Source organism: Syngnathus acus, chromosome 15 (assembly GCF_901709675.1).
Source record: "Syngnathus acus chromosome 15, fSynAcu1.2, whole genome shotgun sequence".
Classification (NCBI taxonomy): Eukaryota; Metazoa; Chordata; class Actinopteri; order Syngnathiformes; family Syngnathidae; genus Syngnathus; species Syngnathus acus.
Window position 1 is genome coordinate 7,441,562 of NC_051100.1, and position 16,592 is coordinate 7,458,153.

At 41.1% G+C, this 16,592-nt stretch overlaps 2 protein-coding genes across 4 annotated transcripts; one reads left to right on the top strand and one right to left on the bottom strand.

The window, feature by feature from the left end:
* On the top strand, nt 1–10,313 carry hmgcll1 (3-hydroxymethyl-3-methylglutaryl-CoA lyase-like 1). The gene is made up of 9 exons (XM_037271801.1): nt 1–283; nt 1,344–1,415; nt 1,800–1,907; nt 2,210–2,305; nt 2,417–2,565; nt 2,976–3,039; nt 3,126–3,314; nt 8,811–8,936; nt 9,565–10,313. The coding sequence occupies exons 1-9, from the start codon at nt 185–187 to the stop codon at nt 9,667–9,669; spliced, it is 1,008 nt and encodes a 335-aa protein (XP_037127696.1). The 5' UTR covers nt 1–184; the 3' UTR covers nt 9,670–10,313.
* Nucleotides 10,314–10,349: 36 nt separating this feature from the next.
* On the bottom strand, nt 10,350–15,569 carry gfral (GDNF family receptor alpha like). Of its 3 annotated transcripts, XM_037271772.1 has the most exons (9): nt 15,388–15,568; nt 14,651–14,767; nt 14,267–14,395; nt 14,060–14,116; nt 13,676–13,988; nt 13,077–13,333; nt 12,932–13,012; nt 12,764–12,842; nt 10,350–11,840 (listed from the first exon to the last, which is right to left on the bottom strand). In XM_037271772.1, the coding sequence occupies exons 1-9, from the start codon at nt 15,422–15,424 to the stop codon at nt 11,750–11,752; spliced, it is 1,161 nt and encodes a 386-aa protein (XP_037127667.1). In that variant the 5' UTR covers nt 15,425–15,568; the 3' UTR covers nt 10,350–11,749. The 3 variants fall into 3 exon arrangements, with proteins under 3 accessions (XP_037127667.1, XP_037127668.1, XP_037127669.1); XM_037271773.1 differs by lacking the exon at nt 14,060–14,116 and having other exon boundaries at nt 15,388–15,569; XM_037271774.1 differs by lacking the exon at nt 15,388–15,568 and having other exon boundaries at nt 14,657–14,748.
* Nucleotides 15,570–16,592: the final 1,023 nt, after the last annotated feature.

Below are 16,592 nucleotides of genomic sequence, written 5' to 3' on the forward strand. Positions count from 1 at the left end.
CCATGGCAACTGCTGAATCATCCTACCCAGTCAGCGGCAGTCCTCTAATTCCATCTTGGCAAGTAAGGCCTTGCATCATCCGAGAATATTGATCTTGATCCATTAGCTTTATTAGATTCCGAACAACTGGGGGTTGGGCTGCTTCAGCTTGGGAAGTTAGGAAGCACAAACAGCGTGCCTCCGAATGGGAAACCTACCCACGACGGTGAAGCATTGCCTGAGCTACGAACAACTCATCCAGGACTATCCATGGCTGAGACGCTTGCTGCTGGAGGAGGCAAAGGTGGGTGTCCTTCTCGTGTGCCTCACATGCTAAACCACATGACCTCATCATGATTGAAGCTCTCTTGCTGCTCGCCACGTTTGGGACAGTCCTCATGTGCTATGATGGCAAAATATTAGTTTTGAATATTTTCATGTTTCTGAATCTCTAGTCCTTTTTCTTTATAGAAAGCAATGATGCACTGTTTCTTTGCTGATGTATTGAACGAAGAGTACACCGAAGCCGAGACTTGAGCACAGAGAAAAAAGTGGCAAATTATTAACCCATGGATGATTAGACAACAAGGGATCACCCTAACCTGGCCTAAGCCACTTGATTGCTAGCAATTAAGTATAGCAAAATGTCAGCAGTTTATGGAAGGCTTGAATATTAATAACCGCAATTTAAACTTTAAACCTTTAAAAACTAAACCAGTGAGTCTATCCTGAAAATGAAGCTACATGACATTTGAATTAGTTGTTGACTAACCAGTTGTCATACAAATGAAACATTTACATTTTAAAGTCATTTGTAGTGAGCCTCTGCACATTCGTTCATAGTGGATTCATTTTTTTTGAATGAATCGTATTTCATGACCCTATCAAGCCTAATACTTGTGATTATATACCGATTTTTAAAGCACGACTCCTTCAATGTGTTTAAGATCTGTTTACCGCTTCTATTCTGACAGCAACTGTCAAGATGTATTTAGTTGCTAATTTAATACTAAATTCATATCCTAGTTATACACTTCAGAAAGACTCTTGTGTGAAGACTCATGCCATAGGAGTCTTACAGGAAATAAATGTGGGCAGTTAAAAAAAAAAGTAGTTGCAAGAGGCTGACACAAACTGCACATTTATGTCTTCACGACCAAGATGATTGCAGTTTTGGGTTCCAAACAGAGGAATACCATGATCCTTAGAATTTCCCCTGTGGTTCTTGCGGGGGAAATGTATCTAACCTTTCTTTCTGAATGTTTTCTCCATGAAACATCTCGTTGGTTCCCATGCTAATCCTTGACATGATTATGGCTTCAACTATTGGGTGTCTTCTGGCATGTCTCTTCTTTCTTCTCCAGACTGCCTCAGAGTATCCGGAGAGTGTGAAAATAGTTGAAGTTGGGCCAAGAGATGGCCTCCAAAATGAAAAGGTATACACAATTTATGGTGATGTGTAAGCCCTTTGATTAATTTGAAAAACGAAAATGTTCCTGATTTTTACTCTCTCTCCCATAAATAAAACATGCACAACATATGGTTGGTGCGCCATAATTAACAGAGCATATGTTTACATTTCTTTGAAATTCAAGAATGACAGAGCTTCTGGCTTCGTTCACTCTTCTTAGGATGTCACCATTGAATCAATCCCTGTTGCATGCTAGGGCTTTTACAGATTTTACCACAGCGTCTACTTAAGAGATGAAAGACGTCTCATGTTTGCAGAGCTATGTTGCACGTTGTCTGTTATGTTGTACCTCCCAGCGTGAACAGAATCAGATCCAGAAAGAGCATTTTTGGGTTTTATTGTCCCCCAGGAAATTGTTCCGACAGGCGTGAAAATCAAGCTGATAGACATGCTCTCGGGATCGGGCCTGCGTGTGATCGAGGCCACCAGCTTTGTCTCCTCAAAATGGGTACCACAGGTAATAACTCCACTTGGTGCGCAGCTGAACAGTGTCAAGTGATTTATGAAGCTCTCTCTCATATGATGTTTTTGACATTCAGAAAAACATCCCTTCCTGTCATAAATTGCTTTTCTATTTCTAAGAACACTCAAATATGTTTTGTTCATTTGAAGGAAATATGACGTCAAGCAACTTTCACCCTAATGGTCTGTGCCGGGTTGTGAAAGGCTTGAGTGAGAATAATGTATTTCCAGGAACAAGCTCTGTTGACGTGAAACGTTTATTTTTGTACCTCATGTCCTTTCCTCTTTTTTGTTCAGATGGCCGACCACACTGAGGTTCTAGCAGGAATCCAGAGAGCTCCTCATGTTCAGTACCCGGTATTGACACCGAACATGCAAGGTTTTCAGGACGCTGTAAGTCAAATGGATGTTTGAAGAATTGTGGTCAAAGGTTAACTTCATTTTTATTTTTCCCTGTGCTTGTTGTCGATGAAGTGTAACAAGGCTTTTATTTTCTTACACAAGGTTGCGGCCGGGGCTGCTGAAGTGGCGGTGTTTGGCTCAGCATCTGAGGCCTTCAGCATGAAAAACATAAATTGCTCTATTGATGAAAGCATGCAGAGGTTTGAAGAGGTCGTCGAGGGAGCCAAAGAGCAAACGATTACAGTCCGCGGGTTTGTATTTGTCACTCATGGTTGACACACAAAAAAAGGCAATCTTTTTTTTTTTTATCTGCTTTTCTCAGTGGCGTAGCCAGGAATTTTTCCAGTAGGGGCGCGCGCCCACAGGAAAAAAAATCGAACATCACCCACGCCGTTCGCTGATCGCTAAAACAACATCCGGGTCCGGGAGGCAAACGGTGAATGGATAACATCGCGCTTGTGCACATAGAATAGCGCAAGCACATTCGCGCAAGACCGAAAGAAAAAAACGGCATGAAAATGAAGAATCGAAAAAGCTCGATTTTTTTCAACCGGGGCGCAGGGAGTCCTAACCGGGGCACCGCCCTGGCTCGCCCCGGCTTGGCTACGCCACTGGCTTTTCTGCACTATGATATATGATATTATATATTGTACTATTGCAGGTATGTTTCTTGTGCCCTTGGATGCCCATACGAAGGAGACATTGATCCATCCAAAGTTGCTGAGGTTAGTCTGGTTAATTATATAGATCTCATGGGTCAACGGTCTCTATCCTGACTTTCTTCCCTTGATCATACTTCTTATCTCCTAAGGTAGCCAAGAGATTGTATGAGATGGGATGCTATGAGGTTTCCCTGGGGGACACCATCGGCGTGGGCACTCCAGGTTCCATGCGTAAGATGCTGCAGTGTGTGATGAAGGAGGTTCCCGCCAGTGCTCTTGCAGTTCACTGTCATGACACGTACGGCCAAGCTTTGCCAAACATCCTCACGGCACTTCAGGTAAAAACTCACAGCAGCTGCAAGGCATGATGCCCAATTCAGATGTTCAATTCAAATATTTTTATTGGTTCTGAAATGCTGGATGGGGACAATGTTGAAAACCATTTGCATTTATTATTTCTTCTTGTACTAATTGCTAAAAAATATGAGGTGTTATTATATTCAAGAGGCTTTTAAATTGAATACATTTGCTCGGCCCTCACAAATCACCGTTGTTACTACTAATAAAAGGCAAATGGATCCTCACGTTTCGTGACTATTAGATGATATTGTGTATTTTTATGAGACTCACATTCATGTGGGTCAATTTGTCAAAAGAACAAAGCCCATTTTTTTAAAAATCAACATGTCCTGTTTCCCATCCTACTTAGGTACTCTAAAGAACAGGAAAAAGCTCAGCTACACACAGTCAGTAACAGTGCCAAGATGACTTTTGTGTTACTATTTATTTTTTGTTCACTATTTTTGGACCTCACGCTGCTATCCGCGGTGTTAACCAAATTATGGTGTAACATACCAAACCAAACTCAGCCGCCTCGTGGAAACATTGCTATAGAAAATGTAATTACAGCTACCTAGTGGTAACACCTGTAATTTTTTTCTTGGGGGGCACAAAAGGAGGCGTCTATTTAAGTTGAAGCGTTTGTTTGGTCAAGTGTACAACGCAGTCTGCGACTAAATTAGCTACCGTATCAAATGGAGCGGTCACCACTATGTGAGGTAATATGCTATGTATAAAGACTGCAATCCAAATTCTCTGGGGATCCATGACATTGTAGCTGTTTATGACATGAATGCATCCTCTGTTTAAGATCTATGTGTGGGTTACAATAGCACACAGAAACCCAGGAACCGTCAGTCAACAGCCAACAGGGGAATTGAGAAATGCGATCTAAACATCCCCACTGAGGATCGCTTAAATGGAATCCCGAAAGGATAATGAACAAAAAAGACTTCCATGGAAGAATAGAAATACCATGCACTATGGAAGTCGTATATTGTATACCCCAACAGCTAACAAGAGACTGTTTAAGTGTCTAGCAGGATTTTAAACAACTGACATAAATCCAAAGGTAATGCAGATGTGGCTATATAGGTTCTCTGAGCCACATTGTCATCACACAGAACACAGCTCAGTGGGGTGGGCTGCGGAGTCTTGGTGGGGGGGGCAGCAGATGTAAGAACGGGGTGGTTGTCACAAAGGCCCACATATTCACTGTCTGTTGTACAAAGCGACTGAGAGCTAGGTGGATAGAAGAGCCCTGAGGGATTTGGAGGTGGGGGCGGAGGGGATTCATCTATGGTTCTACCTACAATGCTGAGTTTAGATGCAGATGGAAGATGATCCTTTGATCCGTTCTCTGCTGCACATGTGATGAACGGTGGTGCAGCTGCAGGAACAAGCGTTTTTTTTCAATTTATTTCACTGGACAGTGAACTATTCATTATAAGTTACAGTGAGGAGTTGTGATTTATTGTAGTTTGATATAAACATACACAAATTCCCATACCATTTCCACATCATCTTAACTCGGTTAAAGTAGCTTTAAATAAGATCCTACTCATTAAACATGGCTGTCTCTTTCCGATGTGCATCAAACTAACCACGACTTGTACTTTTGAACTCAAGTACCACGGTGGTTAAAAAAAAAAAAATCACAGAGGTAAGTAAACATCTTGGATCATATTTAAAACGTTTCATCTCAGCATCCCCATGTTCTCTGAAAATAATAGCAGCCGGGGCTATTTAGTCAACTATTTGCTCACCCATAAACAAGATGGAAATGAAAGATTTTATCATAAACCTTTTCATTAGTGCGTGCCAGAGGTCCACACCACCAACTGGGACAGAAATGAATTTCTCCAGTGCTGTCAGCCCTGAGTCACAGCTTTTGTCTTGATAAAGACATTCCTTAGCCTTTGTACCTGTTTCTTTTTTTTTTTTTCTCAAAAGTACCGGCTGAGGGGGTGGTGGGGGTAGGTAGCTTTGTTCCTGCCGCACTCCTGGCAGTTCACACAATGACAACTTATGTACTTAGATTTCACAGCCTTGGCAAGCAAAGTAATTCTTAATAGGCGTTATCAGTGTATTGTGAACCTTAATAGTCATGCTTTATTGTATAACAGTGTTACAGTCGACATTATGACCAACCTAATAATCATTGTCAACATAGCAACGTAATTCAAATTCCATTACCATACTGTTAGAATTTGAACACAAGCGGTTACTACGACTTTGAAACATTAAAGTGATCATGGCTTTTATTTAAGTTAGGCACGCTTAGCAAGCGGCAACGCAAGACATTGTTTGCTTAAGTTTGTGTTATGCAACGTAGGCGGCATTATGCATCCCCAAAAATTAAATTGATAAAATAAACGTCAACAAAAGAAAAAAAAAAGATTTTCAGATAATATTGCCAGTGTATTGAAAACCAAGTCGACATCATCTCTCTTTTGTCATAGTTTGTCAGTTTGAGGCTTTATTTTCTTATCTAGGCCTGCTACACAGGCAGGGAACATTTGCACAAATCGTTATCAGATTTTGACAGTATTTTGTTCTTATTATGTAATCTAATTAAGTAATTAAGTTATGTGTTGTAAAAAAAAAAGTGCCAGATTTAGTCAGATAAACTTCATAGCTTGTCTCATAATTTGTCTCAAGGTCTCTTCTGGTTGAGCCTTTGTTAATTCCAGCAAGCACCTTCCTGTTCGGCAGTACTTTAGTTTGATTTCATTATGGAATGTTTAACTTGTCTTAATTCTTGTGTGATGGATAGGGATTCCAAAACGTCACTTAAAACATTATACTTAGTTTAAAATTATTTCCTATTTTCCTTCAAATCAACGAGTCATCTCATTTTATTTTCTAGCAGGAACATGTTCCAGGATTTCATTTGAGTGTGACTGAGGTGTGCTTATTCATGAAATTCAGGCAAGCTGTGTCAAAGAAAACTGATGATACAGTTCATAATTTCTCATTTTCAAATAAATCACTAGGTGGAAATATGATTTATTTAGTCTGTAAAAGTTTGTTTTGTTCTGCCAGTATCTGGGTTTTGCTTTGTCACTGTAAGATTATTTACATTATCCAGGAGAAGGTTGATATATGTTTCAGCCGCAGCTACGTGACAGCTTCTTTCAGCCTACCGGTTTATGTAGCTGTGGGTAAAGCATCACTGCTTCATATCATCCCGTGAATACGCTCTCTCTCTCTTCCTGTCTCTCTGACGCACGTGTAAAACCAAAATGGGAGCTTGTCCATCTTCAGCCTCATCAAGTGTGAGTGTAGAATGTCAACAAGCGTATCCGAAAAACCATGCCCGTTTCGGAATACGCCGTGCCTTTAGACAGGAATGTATTGTTTTCATACAACCACAGCTCACTGAATATGGCTTTCTAATGCCGAGTGCACATCTGGTTTCTGCGTGGGTACTATGAATCTAACGGAGCACTGGCAAGCCTGAGTTGCTGACCGCCCGTTCTCGCACGATTAGGGTCCAAATGAACAAGGCACGCCACTGAAGGCTCTGGTTTGTTCCTCTCGGAAACCGTACGCCAAAGACCCCCAGCCCTGCACGGTCTGCAGCTGCAAGTGAGAGGATTGGCATGGTAGATTACAACTCTGTGTTTATACAACACGAAAAATCTGCCGAGTACAATATCCTGCTCTGGCTTTAACCAAGGTCTGGAAATGTCATGCACCAAAGTTGAGACCCCCACCCCCAGCCCTCCACCTTCCACCCCACCTCTACCTCTCGCCTTGCCAACACAAACAGCAATTACGGCGAGTTTAGACAGCCCCTGAAAGAAGTACGTTCTTGTCTTTTAATTTTGCTTGCTTGATCCTTCTCCACAGGGTGAAAGTCCTTCATGACCCAGTGCCACTGAAAGTATCAGTGTGTTAATGTTGTCTCCCTGTGGGACCCCGCTGACATCTGGCTCTGCTGCGGAAGCTGGAAAACATTTTTAATATTCTCCTGATAATGCCTCGGACATGTGGAAAATATCCTGAAAACTTTTGGGGCTTCATCATTTTTCTTTTTTTATTGGAAACAAAGTGTTAGAAGTTTTTCATGACGCGTCAAGCCAATTCATTCTTCCTGCAGCGTCAACATTTGCAATTTGGTGATAAAGATGTTTGTTATTTGCCTTCCAGCAACTAAAAAACACATTGTTAAATCGTCATATGGAGACCAGACATTTGGAGTGGTTGGCGATAATAAAACAAAAACAATGATGATGATGAATTGAATCAGTAAGGCAAAACAGAAAAGCAAGAATGACACATTGGATGGGAGTGAGCATGTCTGTTGCCCAAATCTCCATTAGAAGATCTCCTTTGAATTTGCAGCTTTTCTCCGTGTGTCTCAGGACACAGAACATACAATGAACTTGCTTCCCAGATCCATTGAATTGCCAGTGGTGTGAATGTGAGTGTAATTTTTTTTTTACAGCTGTCACCTACCATAGTCGCAAGTTACACATGACCCTAATGTGGAAAAGCGAATCAGAAAAAGAAGCTAACATCACCAAAGATGCATTAACTTTTTCTGAAACATCTCTTGTATTGGATTTCCTTCACTTGTGCAGGTGTATCTAGCTTGTGCATGTATAGTCCGCCCAGCATACTTCCTCCAGCACTATATCCTGTACAGCATATACAGTACTTGTTAATGTGCGTGTGTTACGACTACTCTGAATCAAGCACATTCATCCTGAAGGGATCAGGGAAATAATGCATGACAGTAATGATTATAGTGCGCAACAACGGCACATTTGTGTAGTAATATTATAACTCCTGTGTTGTCGGAACAGCGTAAGTGGACACCCTCTTAACCCAGGCAAAAATGTCTCCTCGATGTAGCGCGGAAAGGACAGAGTAGTGCTGTGAAAACATGAGTAACCAGCTGAATCAGAACCATATGAAATGTTGCGCTCCAAATTGAGAATGTGCACAAGGCTATTACCATGTGGCACCAGTGTCGGACGAAGACAAAGAGGATGACTAAGCCATACTGAAAGACTTTCTGTGCCCGCTTATTAGCGATGCCGCAGTCCTCCTAAACAGCTGTCAAGCAACACAGCAGCCTTAGTAAGGACCCGTATGCATGTTGAACCATCTAACTGGGGGAAAAAAGCATCTTTGTTCAGGGATTTTACCTGAGTAGGAATGGGAATGACAATTATGATTTGTTTGGTGACGGTCCAGTTAAAGTTAACATTATTTTCCCCATTAATAATATTAGATTTCCATTATTTACTTTGACAAAATTCCAAACACATCTTCACAAATTGAAGTTGGATACCGTGCAATGCCTTGATTACACCATCACAGTATCTTCTTTCTATTCTTGACAGTATGACACCTCGAAAAGATTACTTATCATACCTTATCGACGTGTAAAAGATGCAATCTGTAGAGTAAGTAGATTTAATGGGGTGTGCACTGAAGGAAAAAAAAATTGACTTCTATTATACTGTACTTTGGCTTTTCAGATGGGAGTGAGCGTGGTGGACTCAGCAGTGGCCGGTCTGGGTGGTTGCCCGTACGCTCAGGGTTCATCTGGCAATGTGTCAACAGAGGATGTTCTCTACATGCTCCACGGCATGGGCATCCACACCGTGAGTACGCACACTCCAACAGACCCGCTGTAATTTACTGTATGTGTCCGCAATCCCAGCGCAGCGGCCCAATTTATACAATCTCCCAGGGTCCATTTACATAAATATACGGTTCTGCAAACATACTTTTGTGTCAGGGTTTATTTTATAACATCAGTGGTTTTGCACAAGTTCATGCGCCCACACCATTGAGTGCCCTGACCCATGAACTATTTATTTAACAATCTCTACCCCTGCTGGTCGAACCTTTTCACTACAAGTAGGAAACAGCAAATTGGCATACTTGAAGCTAAATCTAGACCTGTTTGGGAGAACAAGTTAACTGTACCTTAATTCTGCCATTTAGTGGAAGGGCATTAAATTGTTATATCGTCACTATACATGTCTGGCAAAGGCAGAATTATAGACAATGTTTGTCAGGAATAAATAATACTTTTCAAACTAATTAAATTAAATTGGATAATTTCCCATTGCAATGAACAGTGGTTTCAGCAGTGGACTCCATTTTGTTTTACAATTAATCAACCGTTCATTCCACACATGCCACATAATTAATCCAGCAAATAAATAATGGATTGTGATGCCCTATACGTATAAACATTTAAATTTTAGTTCTCTTTTTTTTAAGGGGGTAAATCTGGCCAAAATCCTGGAAGCAGGTGACTTCATCTGCACCGCGCTACAACGCAAGACAAACTCCAAAGTTGCTCAGGCAAGAAGCAGGAAGCTGTGAACGTGTTTCTTTCAAATAAATTTGACTTGATTTGGTGGTAAGTGCTTTTCCACTTTGTCTGGCACTACATTCTCTGTGTAGGGAATTTAATTTGACGAGCTTGTACTGCAACTAGGTCACAGTGTGTTTGATAGTTAAAGTATTCTAATTTGAATGACCTTATTGTATTAATAGCAACTCACTTTCTTTGGCCATTGAGAGCCATCCTTATGAGCATTCTGGTTTGCATACTAAAATCATCTGTTGAAGGAGACGTACATATGGTGGCCTTTTTCGAGGTCGCGGTTGTCTTCATATTTTACATCTCAATTACATTCATATCACGAATAATCCCAGCAGAAGGTCAGAATCAAATTATTTTTACATAGTTGTGTCCTTGTAAAATAATAATGTATCATTTGTAGCTACAGTTTATGTTATAATGCTTAGGTGACTCCATGGACATTTTTCTACTAGGAACAGAAAAAGGCTACCTTGACCAATACAACAAAACAGATTAAATAAATGTGTCCATCTTGGAATATATGTGTGTCTATTTACATCTTATTGTTTCGACCATTAAACGAAAATTTATCAAACTGTCTGAAAATCTGATAAAGATTATTGTGCTTAAGAAGAGTTTATAAAGCACAGCTGATCAGTAATCCAACTTGGATTACTGATCAGCTTGGATTATCCAAGTTATTTGCACATGCATTTAAGGGGATATAGAATCTTGGATGTTTTACCATTTACATGCCTTTTATTTCTACCATGGTTGAAAGCCAGATGGTCATAATGGAATTAAAAGAGAATTAATTTGATTTCAAATTTCCTTTGAAATGAAAGCAGAACCATTTGAAAGAAAAACATTTATCATGTGTATAGAGATAACCCCTCAGCATTCATCTCTGAAAGCCAAGCAGGCTCATGCTCAGCGTGAAAAATTCACTCTGTGGTGTAGACTGGAGACAAACAATTTTCGAATCAAACTGAGTTGAAGGACAACAGCTTGGTCTCCCTTGACATGTCCTTAAATACCAAATAGCAAGCAAGGAGCACGCAATGTGTCTGAAGGCACTTCAGGCAATTCACACTGACAATACAAATACATGACAAAGGAGCGAGCAGGTTGAGCAATGCATGGATCAATTCAAAAACAAAGAATGCCTTCAAAAACACTGTAAGAGATAAACAATTACGTGAGTAACCTGTCAAGAGAGCACCAATCAAAACTTTCTGGAAAAAGAACAGCCGCTTTGTGGAAAATTGACAGAAGGGGATTGGCCAAACATCTACGACTGGAAATAATATTCAATACGAAACTTCTATATAATGAACAAATCAAACAGAAAAATATTACGATCCCACCTCTATATTTTCTTACTTCTTGCACTCTTAGCAGGAGTGTTCTCTTTCCAAAACCACAAGGCCTTCTATGTATAGCATGGGGTCGCTTGTGGACTTTTAAAGACCAGTGGTTAGCACGTCCGCATCACATCACCTCTCAGTGTGGACTTAGCATGTTCTCCCCATGCTTGTGTGGGTTCTTTCTGGGCACTCTGGTTTCCTACCACAGTCCAAAAGAATATTATGTTTAGGTCTAAATTGCCTGGAGGCGTGAATGGTTGTCTCTATGTGCCAGTGTTGGGAGTGACAGATGAATGATCAGTCCAGAGTGTACTGCACCTCTCACCCTAACACAGCTGGGATAGACTTCAGTTTCCCTTTGACCTTGAACAGGATAAGTAAAATAATGAATGGATATCGGAGATCTGAGTTTCCAGCACTGCAGCTGCATCCCATCATGCAGTCAGAGCAGTGTAGAGAAATGTTTGATCAAATCAGAAGGTCTGTTTCGCCTCACTTGCATCCACATCACTGTCATAAGTCACATTTGGTCGGGTTTGAAAAAGCACTGAGCACTTTTCGATGTTGTTGGAGAAACCTTTAACACACCTGATAAATTCAAGGTAACTATTTTTTATTTACATTTTACTTTTTAATGTAAGCTTACATCTTTCACACAGCAAGAGAATGGAGACAAAGAGATGAGGAAAAATCCTCTGATAGGTGTTCAGAAAATTGACTGATTTAATGTTTATGGAAAATCTTGTGTAGTAACAACGCCATTACTTTTTTGAAGAGGCTGGAATCTGCTTTTGTCTGGTGTCTCGTTTCTTCTCACCACCCTATGACAAAAAGCAAGGTCAATTAAAAATCGTACTTCCTCAGTGGCATTTATGAAATCGCCTGCATAGATGACACGGCATCTATTAGGGACATGTTCAGTGGTGTTTTTTTGCTATCAGCCATCATTGGTCCAATTTTTTTCCTTTGATGTGAACGTGAACGCAGCACATTTTACATTAATCAGCACTTTGGCATATGATGGACAATTACTGAAAAAAGAGAAGCTTGACACTCATCTATGCCACTCCCAGTCAAACACACTTACTTGAGATAGAATGGATAGATGAAAGAAATGAGATCAGACAATTGTACCAATTTTGTCTCATCATAGTAGGAATAAACAGAGGCCATGAAGGCTTGAAATAGAAAAAAAATGCAGAATGCTCTTCTTCAAGACCGTATTTTGTGACACTTTACATTATTTCAAGCTTGAAAGATAAGAACATTTTATATATTGTTCCTGGCTTCCTTGCCGGAACAAATAGTGAGTGAAAGCATGAGAATGCTGTAGTGCCTTTGAATTATGAGCGTTGGAATCTTGGGAAAAATGGCAAAAACAATCAGAAAAGCTTTAGAGGAATGGTGGATTTATTAACTCTAAATTTAATGATATTTCTTCTACTTTTAAAACACATTTTGCCACATACTGTCAACTGAAAATGTTATTAAATGTGTGGAGGGCTCAGGTAACAACAAATCACAGCTTTCAAGCATCACATGACCAAACCCAGAAAACAGCTGTTAAGATTTTTAATGCTTGTGTATCCATAAAGGTTTTATGATGACGATAATTTGAATTTGGAACAAATGAATGCACTTTACATTATTTGATAGAGGGGTATTATTTGGAACTGTGGAAGTAAGCCAATTGATTGTTTGACTTTGGAAGTGCCATTTGCATGCCGGTAATTCATGGACTCACCGTCTTTTAAGAAAAACAGCCACAGTCACCACAAGAATTACCACCAGCAGTGGAGCTACACAGCTATAGAGCACATAACCTGATGAGACATGCAGCAATTAAATTCAGAAGAAAAACTTAGAGTACATGAAAAAGTAGCGAAGTGGAGTGTTAAACGCTTGCATTTACCAGATAGCCCGCTCTGACCTTCATCAGTTTCACTGATTGGGGGAGGAGTAGAGGGACCATTATCCCTCATCCAGTGGGTGTCTTAAAATAGATATAAGCACTCTTGTAAGCTAGTCCACATACAATAAGTGCATCTTTTACTTACTGAAGTGTGATCTGTTGTGTAGCACATCATGAATCGTGCTGCATGTGTAGAGATCGGCACCATGTACTTGTTCGCACGTGCACGGATGGTGCAGTGTCGTGCCCAACGTGGCCACAAAGGCTTTTCTGCAGTCCAATTCTCTTCCAAGAATGAGCGCTGGATTCATGAGGTGCAAACATTCACTTTGAAGAGTAACCTCACTGCAAGAAGACTCCTCGGAGGTCCAGCACTTGTTTTGAAAACTTGTTAGCAATTCTCTGCAAGACAAACATAAGCATGCACAACCTTCAAAATCGAGATTTGTAAACCATACCAAAATAGAATAAACATAACAAATTGCCTTTCACCACACAGTTATGCAATTGTAGAATTTTGCAAGTGCACTTTTAAAATGACATCAAAGCTGTAAAGGTCAACCACAATTTATTTCCTCCCTCATAAAAAAAAAATGAAACATGAATGAAACTATATCTAAAAAAAAAACAAAGTCAACAACACATATGAAGTGACAGCAAAAGGAGTGGACATTAACTATTTGTTGTACATTTAAACAAAAGCATCTATGATGTGGTATAACAAAAATATTCGCATCTGTATACCTGCAATGCTGCTCCTCCAAACAGCGTCTCACAGCCTCCTGACAGATCCAAAGTTGGTCCCCACAAGTGTTGCCATGTATTGCCGCTTTCATTTGTAGGCAGCTTACATCTGGTGGATCACACTCGCACATTACCAGCCTCTCGGCTAAGTCGTATGGCACACTACTGTAGAAACGTCGCATTTCTTGCCCACAGCTGTCATGGTCACACTGAGCCTCCATGCAAGTCTGAAGGACAGGTGCCAAATGTTTGTTGCACATGGAGTCACTCAAGCAAAATCTTATTTGGTGCGTGCATGATCGAGCAGCATCCTCTACAAAAAAGAAAGACAATTTCTTTAACAGACGTGAATGCCACATAAACACAACATAAAAACACAACTACCAAATTCTCTGAAACTGCTTGACTGCCAGTCAGCCGGTGTGCTTCTCTTGTGTGGAGCTACAGTGCAAATAACAATGAGACTAATTAGTTCCATCCAATTCTATGAAAGCCTGTTATTCCGGGAGCCAATTTGTACCACAAAAGCCTTTATTCACAATCGTGATCGCCTTGGGTAAACAGCAATATTGTCCGTGGCGAATACTGCACCTGGCTTTGACTTGCATTGTGCCAGCAGGTCTTCCTCCCAGGAGCACACACACCCTTGCAGCTCAGCAAATTTGTCTAATACAGCTTGGGTTGTCAGGTTACACATCTCTGACTCTTTTATTTGGCATCCTTAAAAACAGGTAGAGCAGATGTATGGAAAAACATTTTTCTTTGTGTGTACAACAGGTTCTTATGTGCCCACTACTCTTGAATACACAACAGGGAGGGATTGAGGTCACAGCATAATGTCTATCTAGGATTGAGTTATACAGGCTTTGCTCTAGGCTATAGCCCAAGCCATTCAAGCTAAGAGGCAATTTAATGAAAGAGCCTGATGTGCTGAGGTTACGGAGAAAAGGCAGCTATTGAAAAGCGCACATTTACCCTCACACAGGCTGATGAAAAGCATCTTCTGCTTTTTACTTAAAAGTGAAATGCATGTCGCACAGTCGGAGTGTGTAGTGATGCTGGCAAGGATGCAAACATGAGGAACGAGAAGTCCTAAAATGCAAAAGAAAAAAAATGTTATTCTCACAGGCAAATGTATTCATACACTGGCTAAACACTGAGTGACGATGATATTATTATTGATTATTATTTTGAGTGATGTGCACGTGCGTATTGGAACATGGACAGCTTTTTGACAAAATAATCAGTTTAATATTCATATTATTGTGCAACCAGCTGTTACTGTCTTTGAGTGCATTTTTGGCATTTCCAACTCTCTAGGTAAAATTTTAAATGCTCACATTCTAAATACTTTTTTTAAGATTGATTTATAAAAGTGTCATAGAAGCACAAATACAGTTACAGTGATAAACCCCTCAACTATTAACAATAAGTAAGTTTTGGCATGTTATCATGAATAAAAAAAAATGTCAAAAATCTTAAAACAAAGTCCAGATAATTGATCTTACATCTTGCTTCAATCGTTCCCAGAGGGAAAATACCAATGACAAACAAAATTTACGTTGAACAGAGTTTCTGGGCTAATGAATCACTTTGGGCTTGCCAAAATTATTACAAATTATTACAAGCACATACTCTTCAACTTTTCAACATCATCTCAATGCAATAAATAATAGCTGCTCCCATGATAAAGATGAATGAGATAGACTCACCAAGAAAGACAACAGCATGCACAACTTTTGTCTGCATGGTGGCTGACAAATACAGCACTGCTTTAAGCTCCTGTTGCTGCCTTTTTTTCTGAAAGCTAGGATACACGCCCACATTGAGTACAAATGCATTTACAGAGAGCCTGCACCTTGCACAATATAAATAATAAATATATAGTAATCCCTTCCGGGCCTTTCCCCTCAAATCCCTGATAGGGCAAGTAGCATACATTAAATGAACACCCCATCAAATCACCTCATGGAATGACTACAGACCTGTGGCACTGACTCCCATCATGATGAAGTGCTTCGAAAGGCTGCTCAAAGATCACATCGTCTCCAGACTCCCCCCAACATTCGATCCGTTCCAGTTTGCCTACCGGCAGAACCGCTCCACTGAGGATGCCATCTCCTCCGTTCTTCACCTGAGCCTGGCTCACCTGGAGGGGAGGAACACCCACGTGCGGTTGCTGTTCCTGGACTTCAGCTCAGCGTTTAATACCATCATTCCACAACATCTGGTGGAAAAACTGGAACACCTGGGCTTCAGCACCCCCCTTCGGAACTGGCTGCTAGACTTCCTCACCAACAGACCTCAGTCAGTCCGGGTCGGACAGAACACCTCCGATGTCATCACCCTCAGCACAGGCTCCCCTCAGGGCTGCGTCCTGAGCCCCCTGCTGTTCACCCTGATGACACACGACTGCGCCCCCAGGTTCACCACCAATCACATCGTGAAGTTTGCAGACGACACAACGGTGGTGGGCCTCATCAGGGACAACAACGACCTGGACTACAGAGAGGAGGTGGAGCAGTTGGTGGGCTGGTGCAGAGAAAATAGCCTGATCCTGAATGTGGAGAAGACGAAGGAGATCATCGTCGACTTCAGGAAGAACCAGCCTCACCACGCTCCACTGATCATCAACAGCTCAGCTGTGGAGGTGGTCAGCAGCACGAAATTCCTGGGAGTCCACATCACAGACGACCTCACCTGGACTGTGAACACCACAACACTGGTCAAGAGGGCACAGAAGCGCTTGTACTTCCTGCGGAGGATGAGGAGAGCCCACCTGCCCCCACCCATCATGAGGACGTTCTACCGAAGCACCATAGAGAGCATTCTGACAAGCTGTCTCTCGGTGTGGTGTGGAGGTTGCAGCGCCTCCGATTGGAAGAACCTGAGGAGAGTGGTGAGGACAGCAGAGAGG

Coding starts and splice junctions, on each gene's coding strand:
- hmgcll1 (XM_037271801.1), top strand. CDS start 185: ATGGGAAACCTACCCACGACGGTGAAGCATTGCCTGAGCTACGAACAA. Junction 1,908..2,209: donor CCTCAAAATGGGTACCACAG/GTAATAACTCCA, acceptor TTTTTTGTTCAG/ATGGCCGACCACACTGAGGT. Junction 8,937..9,564: donor ACGGCATGGGCATCCACACC/GTGAGTACGCAC, acceptor CTTTTTTTTAAG/GGGGTAAATCTGGCCAAAAT.
- gfral (XM_037271772.1), bottom strand. CDS start 15,424: ATGCAGACAAAAGTTGTGCATGCTGTTGTCTTTCTTG. Junction 13,989..14,059: donor AAGCAGTTTCAGAGAATTTG/GTAGTTGTGTTT, acceptor TCTTTTTTGTAG/AGGATGCTGCTCGATCATGC. Junction 11,841..12,763: donor GCTGTTTTTCTTAAAAGACG/GTGAGTCCATGA, acceptor TTTTTGTCATAG/GGTGGTGAGAAGAAACGAGA.